General features: G+C 42.6%; 1 protein-coding gene across 1 annotated transcript in view; it reads right to left on the bottom strand.

Moving 5' to 3' along the window:
- Positions 1-11,608, bottom strand: part of LOC145344214 (tryptophan 5-hydroxylase 1-like) — a 44,893-nt gene extending 33,285 nt beyond the window's left edge. Inside the window, exons 1-2 of the mRNA XM_080191189.1 lie at positions 11,371-11,608; positions 6,372-6,512 (exon numbers count right to left, since the gene is read on the bottom strand). Of these exons, the coding sequence (XP_080047315.1) occupies positions 6,372-6,512; positions 11,371-11,454 (225 nt within the window). The 5' untranslated portion in view covers positions 11,455-11,608. The remainder of the gene's footprint in view (positions 1-6,371; positions 6,513-11,370) is intronic.
- Positions 11,609-20,620: the final 9,012 nt, after the last annotated feature.

A 20,620-nucleotide genomic window follows, 5' to 3' on the forward strand; every position in this document is an offset into this window, starting at 1 on the left:
ATATTTCTTTAAATATGGAGACCAATATTGTGCATAATATTCCAGATTTGGTCTCAGCAGTGCCCTGAACTGAAACATATCCTCCCTACTTTTGCAATCAATTCCCCTCATGATAAACAGTAACATTCTATTAGCTTTCCTAATTATTTGCTGTACTGGTATACTAGCCTTTGTGATTCATGTGCTAGGACACCCAGATCCCTCTGCATCTTAGAGCTCTGCAACCTCTCACCATTTAGATAATAAGCTTCTTTTTTTAATTCTTGAGTCAAGTTGGACAATTTCACACTTGTCCAGATTGTACTCCATTTGCTAGGCTTTGACCACTCACTTAACTTATCTATGTCCCTTTGTCAGCTCCTTACATCCTCTTCACAATTCACTTTCCTACCTATTTTGTATCATCAGCAAATTTAGCAATCACACCTTCAGTCTCTTCATGCAAGTCATTTATGTAAATTGTAAAAGTTGTGGCCCTGGCACTGATTCTTGTGGCACACCACTCATCACTTCCTGCCAACTAGAAAAAGACCCATTGATGCCAACTGTGTTTCCTGTCAGCTAGCCAATCTTCAAGCCATGCCAATATGTTATCCCCCTATACCAGTAACTTTTATTTTACACAATAACCATTAATGTGGCACTTCATCAAATGTCTTCCAGATATCCAAGTACAGTACAGTCAAGAACTCCAATAAATGGTTGAAAAGGATTAAACCACATTGATTCTACCTGATTGTTCTGAACTTTTCCATGTTCCTCTTTAATAATGGTTTCTAACATTTTTCCTATGACAGATGTTAGACCAACTGGCGTGTAATTTCTTGCTTTCTGTCTCACTTCCTTTTTGAATAAAGAAGTTATATTTGCAATCTACTGGAACCTTCCCCAAGTCTAGGGAACTCTGGAAAATTAAAACCAATGCATTAACTATCATATTAGTCACTCCTTTCAAGATCTTAAGATAAAATCCATCTGGACCTGAGGATTTCAGTCTGCAGACCCAACAATTTGCCCAGTATCACTTCCCTGAGTTCCTCCCTCCTTTCCATTTCCTGATTTACAGCTATTTCTGGGACGTGTCCTCCATAGTGAAGACAGATGGAAAATACCTGTTTAATTCATTCACCATAGGCCTACTTTCCATTACAAGTTCCCCAGACACACTTCCTATAGGACCAATGCTCGCTGCATTAACTCTTTTCCTATTTAAGTAGTTATAGAAACTCTTACTGTTCACCTTTATATTACTGGTCAGCTTTGCTCATGTGCTGTAATTTTTCCCTTCTTATCAATCTTTTTATCATTCTTTGATGTTCCTTATATTCTTTCCACTCTCCTGACCTGCCACTTGTCTTTGCACAAATATATGCTTTTTCTTTGTTTAATACTTTTTTAAATGTTTTTAGTTAACCTACAATTTTCCTTTCTCATTAGAATGTGTCTATTTTGTGTATCCTAAAATATCCTATTTAAAATGATATTTAAATATCTCCCTCTGAACATCTATTGACTTATCGCTTACGCATATTTGGCAGTTCACATTAACTAGATCTGCTTTCATGTATTCATAAATGCTTTTATTTAAGTTTGAGACACTAGTCTTGGACACATTCACCTCTCCCTCAAACTGAATGCAAAATTCAATCACATTATGATCAATGCTACATAGGGGTGCATTCACTATGAGGTTATCAATCAATCCTATCTCAGTGCAGGTCCAGTATAGTCTACTCACTGCTTGGCCCCAAAATCTGCTAACGTAAGAAACTATCCGCAAATCATTCTATGTGTTAGGCTCTCTCTTGTTGGAGATAGTCATTGCCTGGGACTTTGTGCGCTGCCAATGATAGTAAACACTTTTCCAGATGTTGTCCAGATTTTGTTGAATGTGGTTAGGAACTGCGTCATTATCTGAGGAATGGAGCTGTCTGTCGCCTGTGTAATCTTCAGTCCAATTTCTGACCTTATAATGCAAGGAGAGCCTTTATAAAGCAACTAGAAATAGACAGGCCGAGGAACATCCTGCAGTGATGGTATGGCGCACAGATGATTGACCTCTGACAATCGTAACCACCTTCTTTTGTGAAGAGTATGTTCCCAGCCACTGGAGTGTTTCCCCATAATTCCCCATTGAGTTCAGCTTTATTCAAACTCCCAGGTGCCACATTTAGTCAAACCCAAACCTCATCCCTGGAATCAGCTCACTTGGACTAAGACTGTAACAAGGCCTGTTGTGAAGTGGCTCAAACCCAGTACTGATAAATAGGCTATTGGTGAGTTAATGCCACTTGCTAGCACTGCTAACAACTTCTTTCATTGCTTCGCTGATGACTGGGGAAAGACTGACAGTAATTGACCAGGTTGGATTTTGTGAGCAGGGCACGGTTGGGCAACTTAGTGGGAAATTGCATCTTTATACGTACACCAACACAGCATTTCACTAATCAAGTTGCAGTTCTGATGAAACTGCCTGCATATTTTCCTTCTTGTTTCTCTTACAAAAATCCTATTCTCCACACCTCAGAAAAGCTTTCATACTTTTCACTGAGTGAGGGTTGGGGCAGCCCAGTGGCACAGTGGTTAGCACTGCTGCCTCACAGCACCATGGACCCAGGCTCAATTCCTGGCTTGGGTCACGGTCTTGAGAGTTTGCACATTCTCCCCATGTCTGCGGGGTTTCCTCCGGGTGTTCCAGTTTCCTCCCACGGTCCAAAGATGTACAGGTTAGGTTAAGTTAATTGGTCATCATAAATTGCCCCATAGTGTCAGGGGAAAGAGCAGGGTAAATAAGTGGGCTTACAGGGATAGGGCCTGGGTGGGATTGTGATCAATGCAGACTTGATGGGCCAAATGGCCTCCTTCTGCACTGTAGAATTCTATGATTCTATGATCTCTTTTGATCCATATATCCAGAAATGTTGCAATCCTAAGGGAACCGAGTATAAAAACAATTATTATAAATACTATTTCATTGGTAGCTTCAGTTAGAAACAAAAATTTGCATTTGCTTAAATATTTCAGGAAACCATCGTGCTTTATCCATGTTTTATGAGGCTAGTTGGTACAGTGTCCATGGTGAAATATATTTTCTTTGTTGATCAGACAAATAACATTTTTTGCATTGTGATGAAACACATCACCTACAATCTGAAAAGATTGCCAATTCAGCACTAATCGTAAATTATTGGCAGGCATCATTGCCCAGGTTTTGTCAGATTATTTGCTTGATTGATCCTGTTTTATTCTTTCCACTGCCATGGCTTTCATTTATTCCGTTATTCCCTAACCTGAGCTATCGTGTGCAATGCTTCATCATCATGACGTTAATTGGCATTTAACATAGAACAGTACAGTACAGAAAAAGGCCCTTCGGCCCATCAAGTCTGCACCGACCACAATCCCACCCAGGCTCTATCCCCATATCCCTGCACATTAACCCGTTAATCCCTCTAACCTGCACATCCCAGGACACTAAGGGACAATTTTAGCATGGCTAATCAACCTAACCCGTACATCTCTGGACTGTGGGAGGAAACCGGAGCACCCGGAGGAAACCCACGCAGACACGAGGAGAATGTGCAAACTCCACACAGACAGTGACCCAAGCTGGGATTCGAACCCAGGTCCCTGGAGCTGTGAAACAGCAGTGGTAACCACTGTGCTACCGCGCCGCCCTCAAAATTGTCAGCAATACTGCAATATTGAAGGCTTTGTGCCTATAATGGTTCCACTGCAAAGGGATTTAACCAACACGGATTCCTTTGCATTATATAAAACTACGAGTTTGTGTTGTTACACACTCAGAATCATTACCGATTACCGCATGACTTACTCATCAATGGTGTTATAACACAAAGCATGGGCAACAATTACTAAACTTTAAGATTACTTATAATGCTGATGATCTGTTTCTGTTTACCATGATGTTTAATTCATGTATTCCAGTTTGAAGTGAACTGCTTTTCTCAACCAAGGAGCAGCACGTTGGCACAGTGGTTAGCACTGCTGCCTGACAGCGCTAGGGAGTTAGGCTCGATTCCCAGCTTGGGTCGCTGTCTGTGCAGAGTCTGCACATTCTCCCAGGGTCCGACCAAGTTGGATTTTGTGAACAGGGCATGGCTGGGCAATTTAGTGGGAAATTGCATCTTCACACAGACACCGAAAGATGTGCTGGTTAGGCGCATCGGCCATGCTAAATTCTCCCTCAGTGTACCCGAACAGGCACTGGAGTGTGGTGACTAGGGGATTTTCACAGTAACTTCATTGCACTGTTAATATAAGCCTACACGTGACAATAATAAATAAGCTTAAACTTAAAACACATTGGCTCTCGCTGTTGGATCCCTGTTACACTGGTTCTGAGCTTTAGGTGCTGGTTCTGAACTTGTTAATTTGCACAAGGAATTCTTGGCAGATTGTGGAGGAGAGGATTCAGTGAAACAGCAATGGTTTTCTGCAGGAGCCTAAGTGGTGCAGTTCAGAACACTCCTGCCTCGGAACGGGAAGGTCCTGGGTTCTAACTTCAGGGTTTGTTGGTCAGAGAAGAACTCAGCCATCGGTGCAGAGAAGCCTGTGTACATGAGTGCCAATCCCCAAGTCAGATAAATAGCAGGAAGGGAATCTGGCTGTAAAATCGCACACCAAGTCATAAGAACATAAGAACATAAGAAATAGGAGCAGGAGTAGGCCATCCAGCCCTTCGAGCCTGCCCCGCCATTCAATAAGATCATGGCTGATCTGTCGCTGCTCAGTTCCACTTTCCCGCCCTCTCCCCATAACCCTTAATCCCCTCTCTTATCAAAAACCCATCAACCCGCGTCTTAAAAATATTTAGCGAGGCAGCCTCCACCACTTCAACGGGCAGAGAATTCCAGAGATTCACCACCCTTTGAGTGAAGAAGTTCCTCCTCAACTCCGTTCTAAACCGCCCCCCTTTTATCTTGAGGCTGTGCCCCCTAGTCCTATTGTCTTTTTTGAGCGGGAAGAGTCTTTCCACCTCTATCCTATCCATCCCATTCATCATCTTATACGTCTCAATGAGATCTCCTCTCATTCTTCTAAACTCTAACGAGTACAAGCCCAGTTTATTCAGCCTCTCCTCATAGCTCAACCCCTTCAACTCCGGTATCAGCCTAGTAAACCTCCTCTGCACTCCCTCCAAGGCCAAAATATCTTTGAGCAGGTGCGGCGCCCAAAAATGCACACAGTACTCCACTTGCGGCCTCACCAATGCCCTATACAGCTGCAGCAAGACCTCCCTACTTTTATATTCAATCCCCTTCGCTATGAAGGCCAGCATCCCATTCGCTTTCCTGAAAACTGAAAACAGTCCTAAAACTGATGGTTAATATGGAGAGTGATTCATCAGCATTGTGCCAACCCAATTTAATATGAGAAAAGCAGAGAGAAACTGATAGGTTTCTTCAAATTTCAGTCAGTTCAAATGTTGTAATTATGACATTATTCAAATTCAATCACAACTTCTGTACTTCAAACTTCTCCATACTCACTGGTCTGAGAACTTAAATTCACAATTGGACAAATCGTAGAATAGAATCTCTACGGTGCAAAAGGAGACTATTTGGCCCATCGAATCTGCACCAACCGCAATCCCACCCAGGCCCTATTCCCATAACCTCATATGTTTACCCTGCTAATCGCCTGACACTAGGATCAATTTAGCCTGGCCAACCCACCTAACCCACACATCTTTGGACTGTGGGAGGAAACTGGAGCACCCGGAGGAAACCCACACAGGCATGGGGAGAATGTGCAAACTCCACTCAGACAGTGACCCGAGGCCAGAATTGAACCCGGATCCTTGGTGTGGTGCGGTCTCACCCTCCTGTGCCACTGTGACAGCTCCTCCTGCATACTATTATCAGTTGAAGAAATTTTCAGTAATGATATTAACCAGGACTATACATTATTCCGATGGATTTTGTCTTGCCCAGATAATTGAAGATCACTGCAGTGACAACAAACATAATTGAATTTCCAGTCCAAATGATCATTAACTGTTGCCCATATTAAAATTCCTTCATTAGCCCAAATGTAATGACATCGATCATCCATTCTGTCTGTAAACTCCAGACATCAGGGCAAAATTTAACCAGGAAAAATTGTCACCTGCTTTTGCCTGAACTCCAAAAGGAGTGGCAGAGTTAATCATTATTAAACAGTTTTGCTAAATAATAGATTATTAGTCACAGAAAGAGTTTTAAAACTTGGCCGAAAATCCAAAGAGTGTGAGCTGAGAGTGTAAATTCTATTTTAAACGCCTGGACATTAAATACTGTCATGAACTGTTGCAAAAAACCCAACTGGTTCACTAATGTCCTTTAGGGAAGGAAACCTGCCGTCCTTACCCAGTCTGGTATACATGTGATTCCAGTCCCACATAAACATGGTTGACTCAACTGCTCTGCTAAGTAGCCTAGCAAGTTATTCAGTTGCCCCACCACCAGCTTCTCAGGACAACACATGTTGGCTTTGGAGTGATGCCACATCTGAGAACGATAAAAAGAAAGGATAGGAAATACCTGAGGTACATGAAACTTAGCAGTAAAAACATTTTTGCCACTGACTCTTAAAATATGCTTATTCATTTATTTTATCGAAGTCCTTGTAACTGAGAACCAGTTAGAATTCTACCACCTCACCCACCACGCAAATCGGAGCAGGCAAGGGGAGGACAATGGGAAGGTTCGTTGACTTTGGGTGGGATTTTCCAGTCTCGGGTCAAGCAAGGCAGTAAAATCCCACCCTGTGGGCAATGCCATATCTATTTCACTCAACGCCAATAAATGTATAGAAGAACAGATTTGATCCTGGAATCCCTATAGTGCAGAAAGAGGCCATTCAGTCCCTCTAATCTGCACTGACCACAATCCTACCCAGGCTATCCCCATAATCCCATGAATTTACCCTAGCTAAAATAAGGGGCGATTTAGCATGGCCAATCCACCTAAACCACACATCTTTGGACTGTGGGAGGGAACCTGAGCTCCCTGAGGAAACCTGCACAGACATGGGGAGAATGTGCAGACTTCACACATACAATGATCCAAGCCGGGAATCGAACTCGGGTCCCTCGTGCTAACAGTGCTAACCACTGTGCCACTGTGCTGCCCATTTGTTCCTCAAGCATTTGGTCATTCTGTTAATGTAGAAACTTTTAAATCTACAAAGTAAATCTGTTTGCTTTATTTGTTGGAAAATTTCACAGCATCTGTGGAGAGAGGATACAACCAACGGGATGACCTGTCGTCAGAGCTGGATGAAGGGTCATCTAGACTCCAGTATTGTTTCTATTCTCTCTCCACAGATGCTGTCAGATCTGCTGAGATTTTCCAGAATTTTCGGTTTTTTGTTTTAGATTCCAGCATCCACAGCATTTTGCTTTTATATTTTTGCTTTATTTGTCAGTTGTTTTCCAATGCCCTTTTACCTCTAACGGAAAGGATGCTATAAAAATTTAATCAGCTGTAGCATGTTGAGTGGGGCATTCCTGACCCATTTTAAACTTGTCCCTAATTGAAAACTGCTGCTTTTCCTTCCTCATTGCAATCGTAAGAGCATAAGAACTAGGAGCAGGAGTAGGCCATCTGGCCCCTCGAGCCTGCTCCACCATTCAATAATATCATGGCTGATCTACTTGTGGACTCAGCTCCACTTACCCGCCTGCTCACCATAACCCTTAATTCCTTTACTGTTTAGAAATGTATCTATCATTTCCTTAAAAATATTCAATGAGGTAACCTCAACTGTTTCACTGGGCAGGGAATTCTACAGATGCACAAACCTTTGGGTGAAGAAGTTCCTCCTCAACTCAGTCCTAAATCTGCTCCCCCATATTTCGAGGCTATGCCCCCTAGTTCTGGTTTCACCCGCCTGTGGAAACAGCCTCCCTGCTTCTATTTTATCTATTTCCTTCATAATTTTATGTTACTATAAGATTCCCCCCTCATTCTTCTAAATTTCAATGAGTATTGTCCTGGTCTACTCAGTCTCTCCTCATAAGCCAACCTTCTCATCTCCTGAATCAAACCTAGTGAATCCCCTCTCCACCCCTCCAGTGGCAGTACATCCTTTCTCAAATAAGGAGACCAAAACTGTACACTGTACTCCAGGTGTGGCCTCACCAGCACCTTATACAGTTGCAACATAACCTCACTGTTTTTAAATTCCATCCCCCTAGCAATGAAGGATAAAATTCCATTTTGCTTTCTTAATTACCTGCTGCACCTGCAAACCAACTTTTTGTAATTCATGCACAAGGACACCCAGGTCCCTCTGCACAGCAGCATTTAAATAATAGTCCATGTTGCTGTTATTCCTGCCAAAATGGATGACCTCACATTTACCAACATTGTACTCCATCTGCCAGACCTTTGTCCACTTACTTAAACTATCGATATCCCTCTGCAGACTTTCAGTGTCATCTGCACACTTTGCTCTACCACTCATCTTAGTGTCATCTATGAACCTTGACACACTATACTTGGTCCCCAACTCCAAATCATCTGCGTAAATTGTTAACAATTGTGGTCCCAACACTAATCCCTGAGGTACACCACTAGTCACTGATCACCAACCAGAAAAACACCCATTTACCCCCACTCTTTGCTTTCTGTTAGTTAACCAATCCTTCATCCATGCTGATACATTACCCGTAACACCATGCATCTTTATCTTATGCAGCAGCCTTTTCTGTAGCACCGTGTCAAATGCCTTCTAGAAATAGTTCCCCATTGTCCACCATGTTCGTAATGTCCTCAAAGAATTCCATTAAGTTAGTTAAATATGACCTGCCTTTCATGAACCTGTGCTGTGTCTGCTTAATGGGGCAATTTCTATTCAGATGTCTTGCTATTTCTTCGTTGATGATAGATTCAAGTATTTTCCCCACCACAAAAGTTAAGCTATCCGGCATGTAGCTACCCATTTTTGTCTACTGCCTTTTTTAAACAGTGGTGTCACATTTTCTGCTTTCCAATCTGAGGGAACCACCCCAAAGTCCAGCAAATTTTGGTAAATTACCACAAGTGCATTTACTATTTCCCTGGCCATCTCTTTTAGTACTCTGGGATGCATTCCATCAAGGCCAGGAGACGTGTCTACCTTTAGCCCCATTAGCTTGCCCAACATTACCTCCTTAGCGATAATGAATGTTTCTAGGTTCTCACCTGCCATGGCCTCCTTGTAATTTTTGGCATGTTATTTATGCCTTCCATTGTGAAGACCGACACAAAATACTTGTTCAATGCCCCAGCCATTTCCTCATTCCCCATTATTAAATCCCCTTCTCATCCTTTAAAAAACCAATGTTTACCTTAGCCACTCTTTTTCATTTTATATATTTATAGAAGCTTTTGCTATCTGTTTTTATATTTTGAGTTAGTTTACTCTCATGATCTATCTTGCTTTACTTTATGGATTTTTGTGGCTTTCTGTTGACTTTGAAAGATTTCCCAATCCTTTACTTTCCCACTAATCTTTGCCAATTTGTATGCATTTTCTTTCAATTTGATACCCTCCTTTATTTCCTTACATATCCATGGCTGATTATCCCTTTTCCCACAGTCCTTCCTTGTAACTGATACATACTTAAGCTGAGCACTATCAAAGATTGCTTTAAAAGTCCTCCACTATTCCTCAATTGTCCCATCATAAAGTTGTCGTTCCTAGTCTACATTAGCCAAATCCTCCTTCATCCCGTTGTAGCCTCCTTTGTTTAAGCACAAGATAAATCATCTGTAAACTTGTCAGACTTGCTTCTGCCTCATTGCTTCTTATTGTCAGTGAGCCCATCTTATACCAAAGCTCTGTTAATCTCAAACAGGTATTCAATCTACTTTTGAATCTGAGGCCACCGTATTTCATTTGGAAGTTTTATTCTTCCATTACCTTCATTATGCTCCAAGTTATAAAGATTAAAGTTCATTTATTAGTGTCATAAGTAAGCTTATATTAACACTGTAATGAAGTTATTGTGAAAATCCCCTAGTCACCACACTCTTGCACCTGTTCAGGTACGCTGAGGGAGAATTTAGCATGGCCAACGCACCTAGCCAGCACATCTTTCGGACTGTGGGAGGAAACTGAGGCATCTGGAGGACACAGGGAGAATGTGCAGACTCTGCACAGACAGCGACGCAAGCTAGGAATCGAACCCAAGGCCCTGGTGCTGTGAGGCAGCAGTGCTAACCACTGTGCCACCGTATACCAGCTTTCCTACATATTCACCCTCCTCACTATTTAAAATCCTTCAATCAGCACAAACAACCTACGGATCATATTCTGAACATTCATTATGTTTGTGTCATTGGACAAGTCTATCCACGCTGGTTCTGTGATTCAATTAAATGACCTTAGTTCCAGCACGTAATATATAAAGCCCTAGACCTATCACTACCAATTTAACAAAAGGTCAATTAAATTATTTTAATGTAACTTTTTACATGTCACTGTCTAATCAGGGATGTGTAATAAATGTTAGTGATACCCATATCCCTAAAATAATGAAAAAGAAATGATTATAGTATGAAGTGTAATTTTTTCACAATTTTACCATTGCTGTATTAAAAGGTTTTTTTTTAAGGAATTGTTCAGAAGAAAATAAGTAGCCCAAACCAGGTCTTAGTAATGATCTGCTGTATATCGGGGCACTTACATACGACACAACTCATCCAGTTCAAAGTTAAGACTGCACAAGCTAATTGCAATTAAATATCTTGGAGTTCAATTGAGAATACAGGAATATTGCAACATACAAACAGACCAGTCCATCAGTGATCACTTTCTGTCGACAAATCACATTTACCCACTTTGTTCCCATTTTGCCTTGAATCCTTCTTTCCTCTCATCCGGCTCTTCAATCTCATCTTCAATGCTGATCTAGTTTCTATCTCACCCACTAGCCCTGGGAGTTAAGTCCACAGCCTCATAGGAAAGGCTTCGCCTGTCTTCTGTTCAGTGGCACGGTGGTTAGCACTGCTACCTCAGCTATTTCAGTTTGCCCCACTCTGGTTACTTGCACAAATGTAATTGTACAAGTGACCAGTGCCTCACTGCATCAGGGACCCATGTTCAATTCCCGGCTTGGGTGGCTGTGTGGAGTCTGCACGTTTTCTCCGTGTCTGTATGGGTTTCCTCCCACAGTCCAAAAGACACGCTGGTTAAGTGCATTGGTCATGCTAAATTCTAAATACCCGAACCGGCGCCAGAGTGTGGCGACTCAGGATTTTCACAGTAACTTCGTTGCAGTGTTAATATAAGCCTACTTGCGACACTAATAAACAAACTAAAACACTCTTGCATCCAGGAACACTCCAGACTAAGGTTGTGAACCAGCTGGGAACTCACCTGGTTGTTTACACTCTGTTCTTCCAATAAGCCCGAGTCCAGGGACATTCCTCGCTTTGCCCAGTATTTACTGCCGATCATCATCTTGGCAACGTTTCGAGCTGGGGGGAGAGCAGTGGAAAGATTCAAAGGATCGCGTTCCTCCGTGGGACTGCGAGTCAGTCTGGATGTGTTCCTTTCCAGCAGTGCCTCTGACTGTTTAAATACTCTCCACTTGCTGATGGAGTGATAAGCGGGGCTGCTGCTGACGGAGACATCCTCAGTAATCCTCCCTTCCAGCAGTAAGGAACATTTGTTCCAAAACTGCTTTGAATTGTACAGAGTGGCACCCGCTGTCTAATCCCAGGGAGAGGTTTAGGGGCATCAGTGACGCTTCCCACCAGCAAGACTTAACAAAACTTCTTCCTTTATCCGAGGGGCTGTTGTTCAATTTACACTTTAGAAAAAATTCTTCCACACTTGGCAAAATGCAATGAGGTAAATCAATTTAAATTATCAATTTAAATTTCAGCATCTCATACACTTTACAATGCAGATACTCACTAAAGACTTGTGCAAGCAACCAAAGCAAGGCAAACTGAAATATTCACATGCTCATTTATTTAATTGGACATTTATCTTTATAACGTTGATTTAAAAGATCGATGCAACATGGTTCTTATTGTACAGACTATGTGATTGCAAGTTACCATTGGACTGGAACACTATAATCTCCTTCGTTGCTAATATTCAATGTATTGTGCAGCACGACCAGGAGTTCCAGATTTAAACGGCCATCAAATCCCTTTGAAAAAAAATGTTTTCAATGATTTAAAAGTAAAAGATAAAACCAGTCAGTCAATAAAAAAACACCGCTGTCAGCCCATCCAACGGTACAGCATCAGCATGAATCCCGATTCTCTCTATTGAATCCCCTAGAATTTTCACAGCAGCTTCATTGCAGTGTTAATATAAGCCTACATGTGACACGAAAAATTAAACTTTAAACTTTTGATGTTCTATATGATCCTCTTCCTGCTTCACAATACTTCCACATTTTGTATCATCTGCAAATTTATGAGTTGTGTCCGGCACACCTAGGTCCAGGTTACAAATAAATATCAGGAACAACAGGGGTCCCAAACAGATCCCTTCGGAACTCCACAACAAATGCAGCATGGGCAGCATGGTGGCACAGTGATTACCACTGCTGCCTCATAGTGCCAGGGACCCAGGTTCAATTCCAGCCTTGGTCACTGTCTGTGTGGAGTTTGCATGTTCCCCCTGTGTCTGCAGTTCCTCCGTGTGCTCTGGTTTCCTCCCACTGTCCAAAGATGTGTGAGTTAGGTGCATTGGTCATGCTAAATTGACCCTAAGTGTCAGGGGGATGAGCAGGGTAAACGTGTGGGGTTACAGGAATAGGGCTTGTGTGGGATTGTGGTCAGTACAGACTCAATGTCATACAGGAGTTGGAATGTCTTGTTGAAGTTGTACAGGACATTGGAATACTGTGTGCAATTCTGGTCATCCTATTATAGAAAGGATATTATTAAACTAGAAAGAGTGCAGAAAAGATTTACTAGAATGTTACTGGGACTTGATGGATTGCGTTATAAGGAGAGGCTGGGGATACACTGGGACTTTTTTCTCTGGGGCGTAGGAGTCTGAGGGGTGATCTTATAGAGGTCTATAAATAATGAGGGGCATAGATCAGCTAGATAGTCAATATCTTTTCCCAAAGGTAGGGGAGTCTAAAACTAGAGAGCATAGGTTTAAGGCGAGAGGGGAGAGATACAAAAGTGTCCAGAGGGGCAATTTTTTCACGCAGAGGGTGGTGAGTGCCTGAAACAAGCTGTTAGAGATAGTAGTAGAGGCGGGTACAATCTTGTCTTTTAAAAAGCATTTAGATAGTTATATGGGTACAATAGGTATAAAGGGATATGGGCCAAATGTGGGCAATTGGGATTATCTTAGGGGTGGCATTAGTTTAGGATTAGCAAAATGGGTGGCATGGACAAGTTGGGCTGAAGGGCCTGTTTCCATGCTGTAAACTCTATGTCTCTATGATGGGCCAAATGGCCTTCTTCTGTGCTGTCGGAATTCTAAAAAAAAATCCACCTCCAATCCAAAAAAACACTGATTACAACTCTTTGTATCCTGTCATTCAGCCAATTTCATATTCAGGACACCACTGTTGCTGTTATTACATAAGCTCCAACTTTGCTCATAAGTTTGTTGTGCAGCAGTCTATCAAATGCCATTTGGAAGTCCATATACACTATATCAACTGCATCACCCTCATCAAACAATGCTTGATAATTGTTGACATTTTGGGAAATTATTTGAGTCTATTTGTGAATAATCCCTTGAAAATAGTTGGTTTATCTTATATATTTAAAAGGCTTGCAAGTTGCTTTAAGAACTGACCACATGATTCAATGGTGATGTCATAAGGGTGCTTGCAAAGGCTGTTGTTCTATTTTCAGTTTGTACTCTGCAGTGTAGAGAACATCTCTTTCAGTGAAACCTGTTGTGTATTATTTTATACCTACATGTGCAAACCATACCTTTTCCTCCTGTTAAAATGCACAACCTGTAACATAGTTAGGACATCACAGTTTCAATTTTTTTTTAGCTGCTTTGTCTGTTTTGCCACAGTGAGATTTTTTCATTCTATAGACAGTGTTGTAAACAGAGGCAGATAGATTTTGTTACCAATGGACAGAATATATGGGGAGTCACAGTGGTAGGAACATTAATTTAGTCTTTTTTACAAAACCTTGACTAAATCAGGGATCTAAGGTTTGCATTGTGGTGTTAATGAAACAGCCTACAGAGGCTAGCTGCACCAGTTGAACAATTTCACAATTCAAAAATCTGCCTTGGTAAAATACATCCTGATACACTGAATTTTTGCTCTGGGGTTGGTGTTGGGCAGAACTGTAGGATGGTGTTGGACCTGCCAACTCAGTTCTCTGGAAATTCATCCCAGTTGTGTTAGAAGATTTTATCTTCTCTAGCTTTTGCCCCACACATACCCTTACGTCCAGTGTTGCTTAACAACTGAGGAATTTTTAAGGTAGGAATGTAGAAAATATATTGCACTTGAAGATGGCACACTGGGGAGTGAACATCCCCTAACTCTTGCCAAGAGAAGTTGGATAGGACAGGGGAGCTGCCAAGAAGCAGGCTTCCTAAAGAACCAGAAACAGTCCAGATAACTAGGGTATGTGACAGAAAGTGTTTTAAGACTGAAGTTAAGAAGACAGGGATCAAGGTATTGATCAAAGGAGAACTCAAAATGAGAAGCAGACAAAGAATTGTGAATGAGACAGCTGCAGTCACCAGAATTAAAATGGGAAAACAGACTTCAGAGGCAAATGAAAGATTTGATGCCATTTTCATATAATTTAATGTGTTGATGTGCGCAATCTTCTTGAAGATCCTCTCCACTTTGAGCCAGCAGTTTGCGATGTGGGTGATAGCCACGGTGTGGAGATGCCAGTGCTGGTATGTCGATATGCACGATCTTCTTGGAGATCCTCTCCACTTTGAGAACAAAGAACAATACAGCACAGGAACAGGCCCTTTGGCCCTCCAAGTCTGCTCTGCTCACGTGCCCAACTAGACCATTCGTTTGTATCCCTCTATTCCCAGTCTGTTCATGTGGCTATCCAGATAAATCTTGAACGATCCCAGCGTGTCCGCCTCAACCGCAAGCTGATGATTTGTGGTGTCAGTGGTAGCCATGAACTACCACTGGCATCTCCACATCATAGAATTTAATGGAGAGTTAAAAAAATTATGAACATTTTTACAGCAGTTAAGACAAGTAATTCCAAAAGGGAGAGAGTTGAAAATTATGGATACTGGATTCATTGTCAAAAGTGGAGCAGAAGCTTTGCTTGAAAGAGTAATTTGGGAAACCTGAACTGGACTTCAGAATAAGGCCACTGATGGAAAGCAATGTTGTGAAAGAGGATTTCAATCATCTTGGGGAGGGGCGTTCTGAGGAGAAATCCATAGACATTCATTTGGGTTCAGAGCGGAGTATGTGTTTTGACACTGTCTTTCTCTGAATTTAAAGGTACTTTATGTTACTGACACCATTATAGATTAAGATATACCTTGTAACCTGTGTTAATCTTAAAACCTGTGTGTGTTTGCTAAAAGAAGGGGGAGGGGGGATAGCGAAGGCGTATTGTGTCATTCTCCAATTTTTTTGTGTTTAATGAATTTTTTTTGTTGCGAGAACTAATTGGTGGCCCTGTGATTCTGTTCCTTCACATAAAGTAAAAGCTACAATCTTTTGAGCCATGTTTCATTCTGGATCTTCCCAATCCAGTTATATCAACTGGGATCATAACAGTAGTGAAAGATCTTGGGGGTTGCAGCAATGACAATGTGTGTCCTGCGATTGAAAAGAATGGGATACTTTTAGATTCGGCAGGTCTGAAATTATAATCCGTGTGACTGACTGTGACCAAAAACCGAGCGACTGAAAAACATTCACCAGCAAAATCATCTACTGGACATTTTAGCAAAGTAACAGAAAAGTATTCAACACAATCTACTTGTTAGACGCATAAACATTTTAATAATATGTAACCATTGATAACATCATAGCATCAGGGTTTATTTTAGTATTTTAAGGAGGAAATTACAGCACGCAGATCATCAATATTAATATCAACTCCAATGATTGCTCAGTGAAAGAGAAAGTGTGACTCATCCTACTGACAACTGATGGATTAAAATTCTGTCTGCTTTGTACAAGAGAAATACTGTGTAAGTGTTGCAAAAATGACTCCGGAGAAATATAACCCTCTTCAATCGCTATACTGCTAGTCTGCCCGATTCAGTGGGTGAGCAAATGTGTAATGGCTTTCTACTCATATTAACCCCCTATCTGAAAATGTGCATAAAAGTGATAGCAGCATTTGATCGAGTAATATCAGAATGCAAATTTTTGAAGAAGTTGAGCACCACGTCCACTTCTTTCATTATCGCGTGGACAGCAATAGCAATGAGGGAAAGCCTTCTTCTATGTAGCAACTGGTTAGGATCCATGTGTGGAAGTGGAGGCAGATTAAACTGCCGCCTTCAAGAGAGAATTGGATAGTTTATTTGACGTGGAAAGAAATTGTAGGATTGCAGGGGACGGGTGGAAGAATGGGATTAGTTGAGTGGTTCTTGCAGAGAGCTAGCACAGAAGCAACAAGACAAGTAGCCTCCTGCTGTAATCATTCTGTAATACTTCACTGGCAATTCGACAGGAATTAAAGGAAAAATGCAACATCCAGTCTACAGTCATAACTTATTGTGATTTCAGGTGGTTTATTGTCCATTATTCCTAAACTACCTTCATTCCTTCTCGTCCAAGTGTCAAAGTTGCACTGATTTGAAAATAACATATTTCAGATCCCAGAGAGTGGAACAGTGTTTTGCTAGACATGTAACCATTCCAAGGAATAACTTTGGGGCATTTACAAACTCCTTTCACAGGACCTGTTCTCATGTTCTTATCTGGCACTCTGCCCTTCGAAATATTTTAGTATCACACAGTCTCCCACCAGCACTATATTCATGGCTATGCAATTTCCTTGGGGATCATTCCATTAGTTGAAATGCTTTGTCCAAGAGAATAGGCGGCACAGTGATTTGCACTGCGGCCTCATAATTCCGGAGACCTAGGTTCAATTCTGGTCTCAGTTGACTGTGTGGAGTTTGCACGATCTCCCTGTGTCTGCACGGTTTTCTCCAGGTGCTCAGGTTTCCGCCCACAGTCCAAAGACGTGTGGGTTAGAGTAAGGGGTTATGCTGAATGAGCCCTTAGTGACAGGGAGGTTAGCAGGGTAAATATATGGGGTTACGGGGATAGGGCCTGAGTGAGATTGTTATTAGTGCAGACTCGCTGGGTTGAATGGTCTCTTTCTGTACGGTAGGGATTCTATGATTCGAGTTATAATAGAATTTATTAATGCATTACATCTTCTCCCAAATAATGTTGTCATTCCTGCAATAATCAGAAAGAATGTTTCCAATGGTGGGGGAGTCCAGAAGTAGAGGTCATAGTTTGAGGATAAGACTAAGGCAAGGAGAAATTTCTTCACCCAGAATGGCAAATGTATGTAATTCACTACCAGAGGAAGTAATTGAGGCCAAAATGTTGAGATTTCACAGAAGAAATAGATATAACTCTTGAGGCTAAAGGGTTCAAGGGATTATGGGGGTGGGGGAGGGGATCAGAATATTGAATTTGCTGATCAGCCATGATCAAGATGAATGGTGACGGAACAGGCTCGAAGGATTGAATGGCCTACTCCTACTCCTATTTTTCTAAGTATCAATGTGAATGTGCCACCGTGGGAGAAGCAGCAACAAGGAAAGCAGCAATATTCCAACTAGTGAGTGCAGCACCTTCACAAAAATGAGCCCTTAAAACAGCTTCCTGCTTTCTCTGGTACATTCAGAGGCATAGGGTGGAATTCTTCCATTATCAGGTTAACCACCCACATTGGCAGGTAGTGGAGTGCCCCAGGGGTCGGTGCTGGGGCCTCAGCTATTTACCATTTATATAGATGATCTGGAGGAGGGAACCGAGTGTATGGTGTCGAAATTTGCTGATGACACCAAGATTGGTGGAACGGCAAATTGCGCGGAGGGTGTGGAGAGTCTGCAGAAGGATCTAGATAGGCTGGGCGAATGGGCCAGGAAATGGCAAATGGAATTTAATGTTGGCAAGTGGAGGTGGTCCACTTTGGTAGGAAGGACTATTACTTACGGGGCAAAAAACTGCAGCAGGCGACGGTGCAGAGGGACCTTGGGGTCCTTGTGCATGAGTCGCAAAAACCCAGCCTGCAGGTGCAGCAGGTGGTCAGGAAGGCTAATGGGATGCTGGCCTTCATAGCAAGGGGGATTGAATATAAAAGTAGGGAGGTCTTGCTGCGGCTGTATAGGGCATTGGTGAGGCCGCAGCTGGAGTACTGTGTGCAGTTTTGGGCGCCGCACTTACGCAAGGATATTTTGGCCCTGGAGGGAGTGCAGAGGAGGTTTACTAGGCTGATACCGGAGTTGAGGGGGTTGAGCTATGAGGAGAGGCTGAATAAACTAGGCTTGTACTCGTTAGAGTTTAGAAGAATGAGGGGAGATCTCATTGAGACATATAAGATGATGAATGGGATGGATAGGATAGAGGTGGAGAGGCTCTTCCCGCTCAGAAAGGACAGTAGGACTAGGGGGCACAGCCTCAAGATAAAGGGGGGGGGGGCGGTTTAGAACAGAGTTGAGGAGGAACTTCTTCACTCAAAGGGTGGTGAATCTCTGGAATTCTCTGCCTGTTGAAGTGGTGGAGGCTGCCTCGCTAAATATTTTTAAGACGCGGGTTGATGGGTTTTTGATAAGCAAGGGGATTAAGGGTTATGGGGAGAGGGCGGGAACGTGGAACTGAGCCACGACAGATCAGCCATGATCTTATTGAATGGCGGGGCAGGCTCGAAGGGCTGGATGGCCTACTCCTGCTCCTATTTCTTATGTTCTTAAAACAGGAGTGCTTCCCACTGGCATTGACAGCATGTCCGGTGGGATTCATCCACCTGAAAGCTATTAACCAGTGCATCTCAGGGAACCTGCTGGTCAACTCCGCTGTTCAGAGATCAGGGCACCATTCTACGCCTCCTCTTTTGCAAGCCAAAGTGAAAGTTCATTTATTAGCCACAAGCTGGCTGACATTAACGGCACAATGACGTTACTGTGAAAGTCCCCTAGTTGCCACATTCAGTGCCTGTTTGGGTACACGGAGAAAGAGTTTAGCATGGTCAATGCACACAACCAATACGTTTTTCAGATTGTGGGAGGAAATGGAGCAGCCGGAGGAAACCCAAGCAGACGCGGGGAGAATGTGCAAACTCCATTCGGTCACCCGAGGCCAGAATTAAACACGGCCTTACTCCTTTTGAAGAAACCAAGCTGTCAATCAGGTTTAGAATCTTTGTAAACATTGCAGTTTGGATCAATGGAGGTACTTGAGAGGCGTTCAAGTGGGGAAATGAAAATAAACAGCCAACTGGAACACGAGTAGGAATCCATTAAGCTGTCAATGGGGGCTTCTTTCAAAGCACTATTGGGGGGAGGGGGGATTGAGGGGGAAGGAAGCTGGAGTTAGGTCGTCTCATGCCTGTGTGTGTGTGGGGGGGGTGGGGAAGCGACTCATGATTTTATTAATAGGGACAGTGCCCCTCTTTTCCAAGGGGTTAGTGGTGCTCCTCTCTAGACCCTGGCAGTCCAGCACACCATGTCTCCGCTGGGGGGAGGGGGGCAGGGTGTATGGCAGGGGAAAGTTGGTGAATGTGCCATCAGTTTGCATAATTATCGGGTTACTGCCCACAATGGACAGGAACCCAATCGGGGTCAGCGGCTCAGGTGAATTCTCATTGGCTTGACGGCCGTCGGGAATCTTCATTTTTGGCTACCACCCCCATTCTGCGGGGCATCAGGATTCCTGCCTGCCATCACGCGAGGCAGAGAATCCCACCCTTAGAAACTCAAAATAAGAAGAATGTCCACCATAGCCATTCTTTCACAGCATACTTAATTTCTCAATTAAAAACCCGCAACCTCCACTACCATGAAAGACAAAGGCAGCAGATGTACGGGAACATCACCACCAACATGTTTCCCTCTAAGTCACTCACCATCCTGGCTTGGAACTACATCTGTTCCTTCATTGGCACTGAGTCATAATCCAACAACCTCTCCCAAACAGCACAGCAACGTACCTACATCTCATGAACTGCAACAATTCAAGGCAGTAGCCCACCAACACCTTCCCAAGGGCAATGAAAATAGCTAGCCTGTGACCTTCATGCCCCATAAAAAGAAAAAAGTTTCTGCAAGACCCTCCCCCACCCCACATTAATTCCAGTGCCTACGTCACCTTGCACCCAGCAGAAGATAATATTTTTACCAGTGTTTAGCCCTATCATACTTTCTAACATTTCTCAAGTTTCTTTTGCCTATGGAAGGGAGTTGTGGGGAATCTGCCATAGTCGGTGCTTTGTCACAACTTTAAAAAAAAGTGGTTACAATCATCCTGGTTAACTTTTTCCTCACTTAACATTTGACAGTGACAGAAACAAAAACTCAAGTCAGTTTTCAGTGGCAATAACTAATACAAAGGAAACGATAAGATGCCTTGCCTTGAATTAGACAAACTAGATGTGAAACTGAGGATGGAGTCAAACTTGTCAGCACGGTTCTATGTAAATACATT

The sequence above is a fragment of the Carcharhinus amblyrhynchos genome, chromosome 6 (genome assembly GCF_965287045.1).
Source record: "Carcharhinus amblyrhynchos chromosome 6, sCarAmb.v2.hapA, whole genome shotgun sequence".
NCBI lineage: Eukaryota > Metazoa > Chordata > Chondrichthyes > Carcharhiniformes > Carcharhinidae > Carcharhinus > Carcharhinus amblyrhynchos.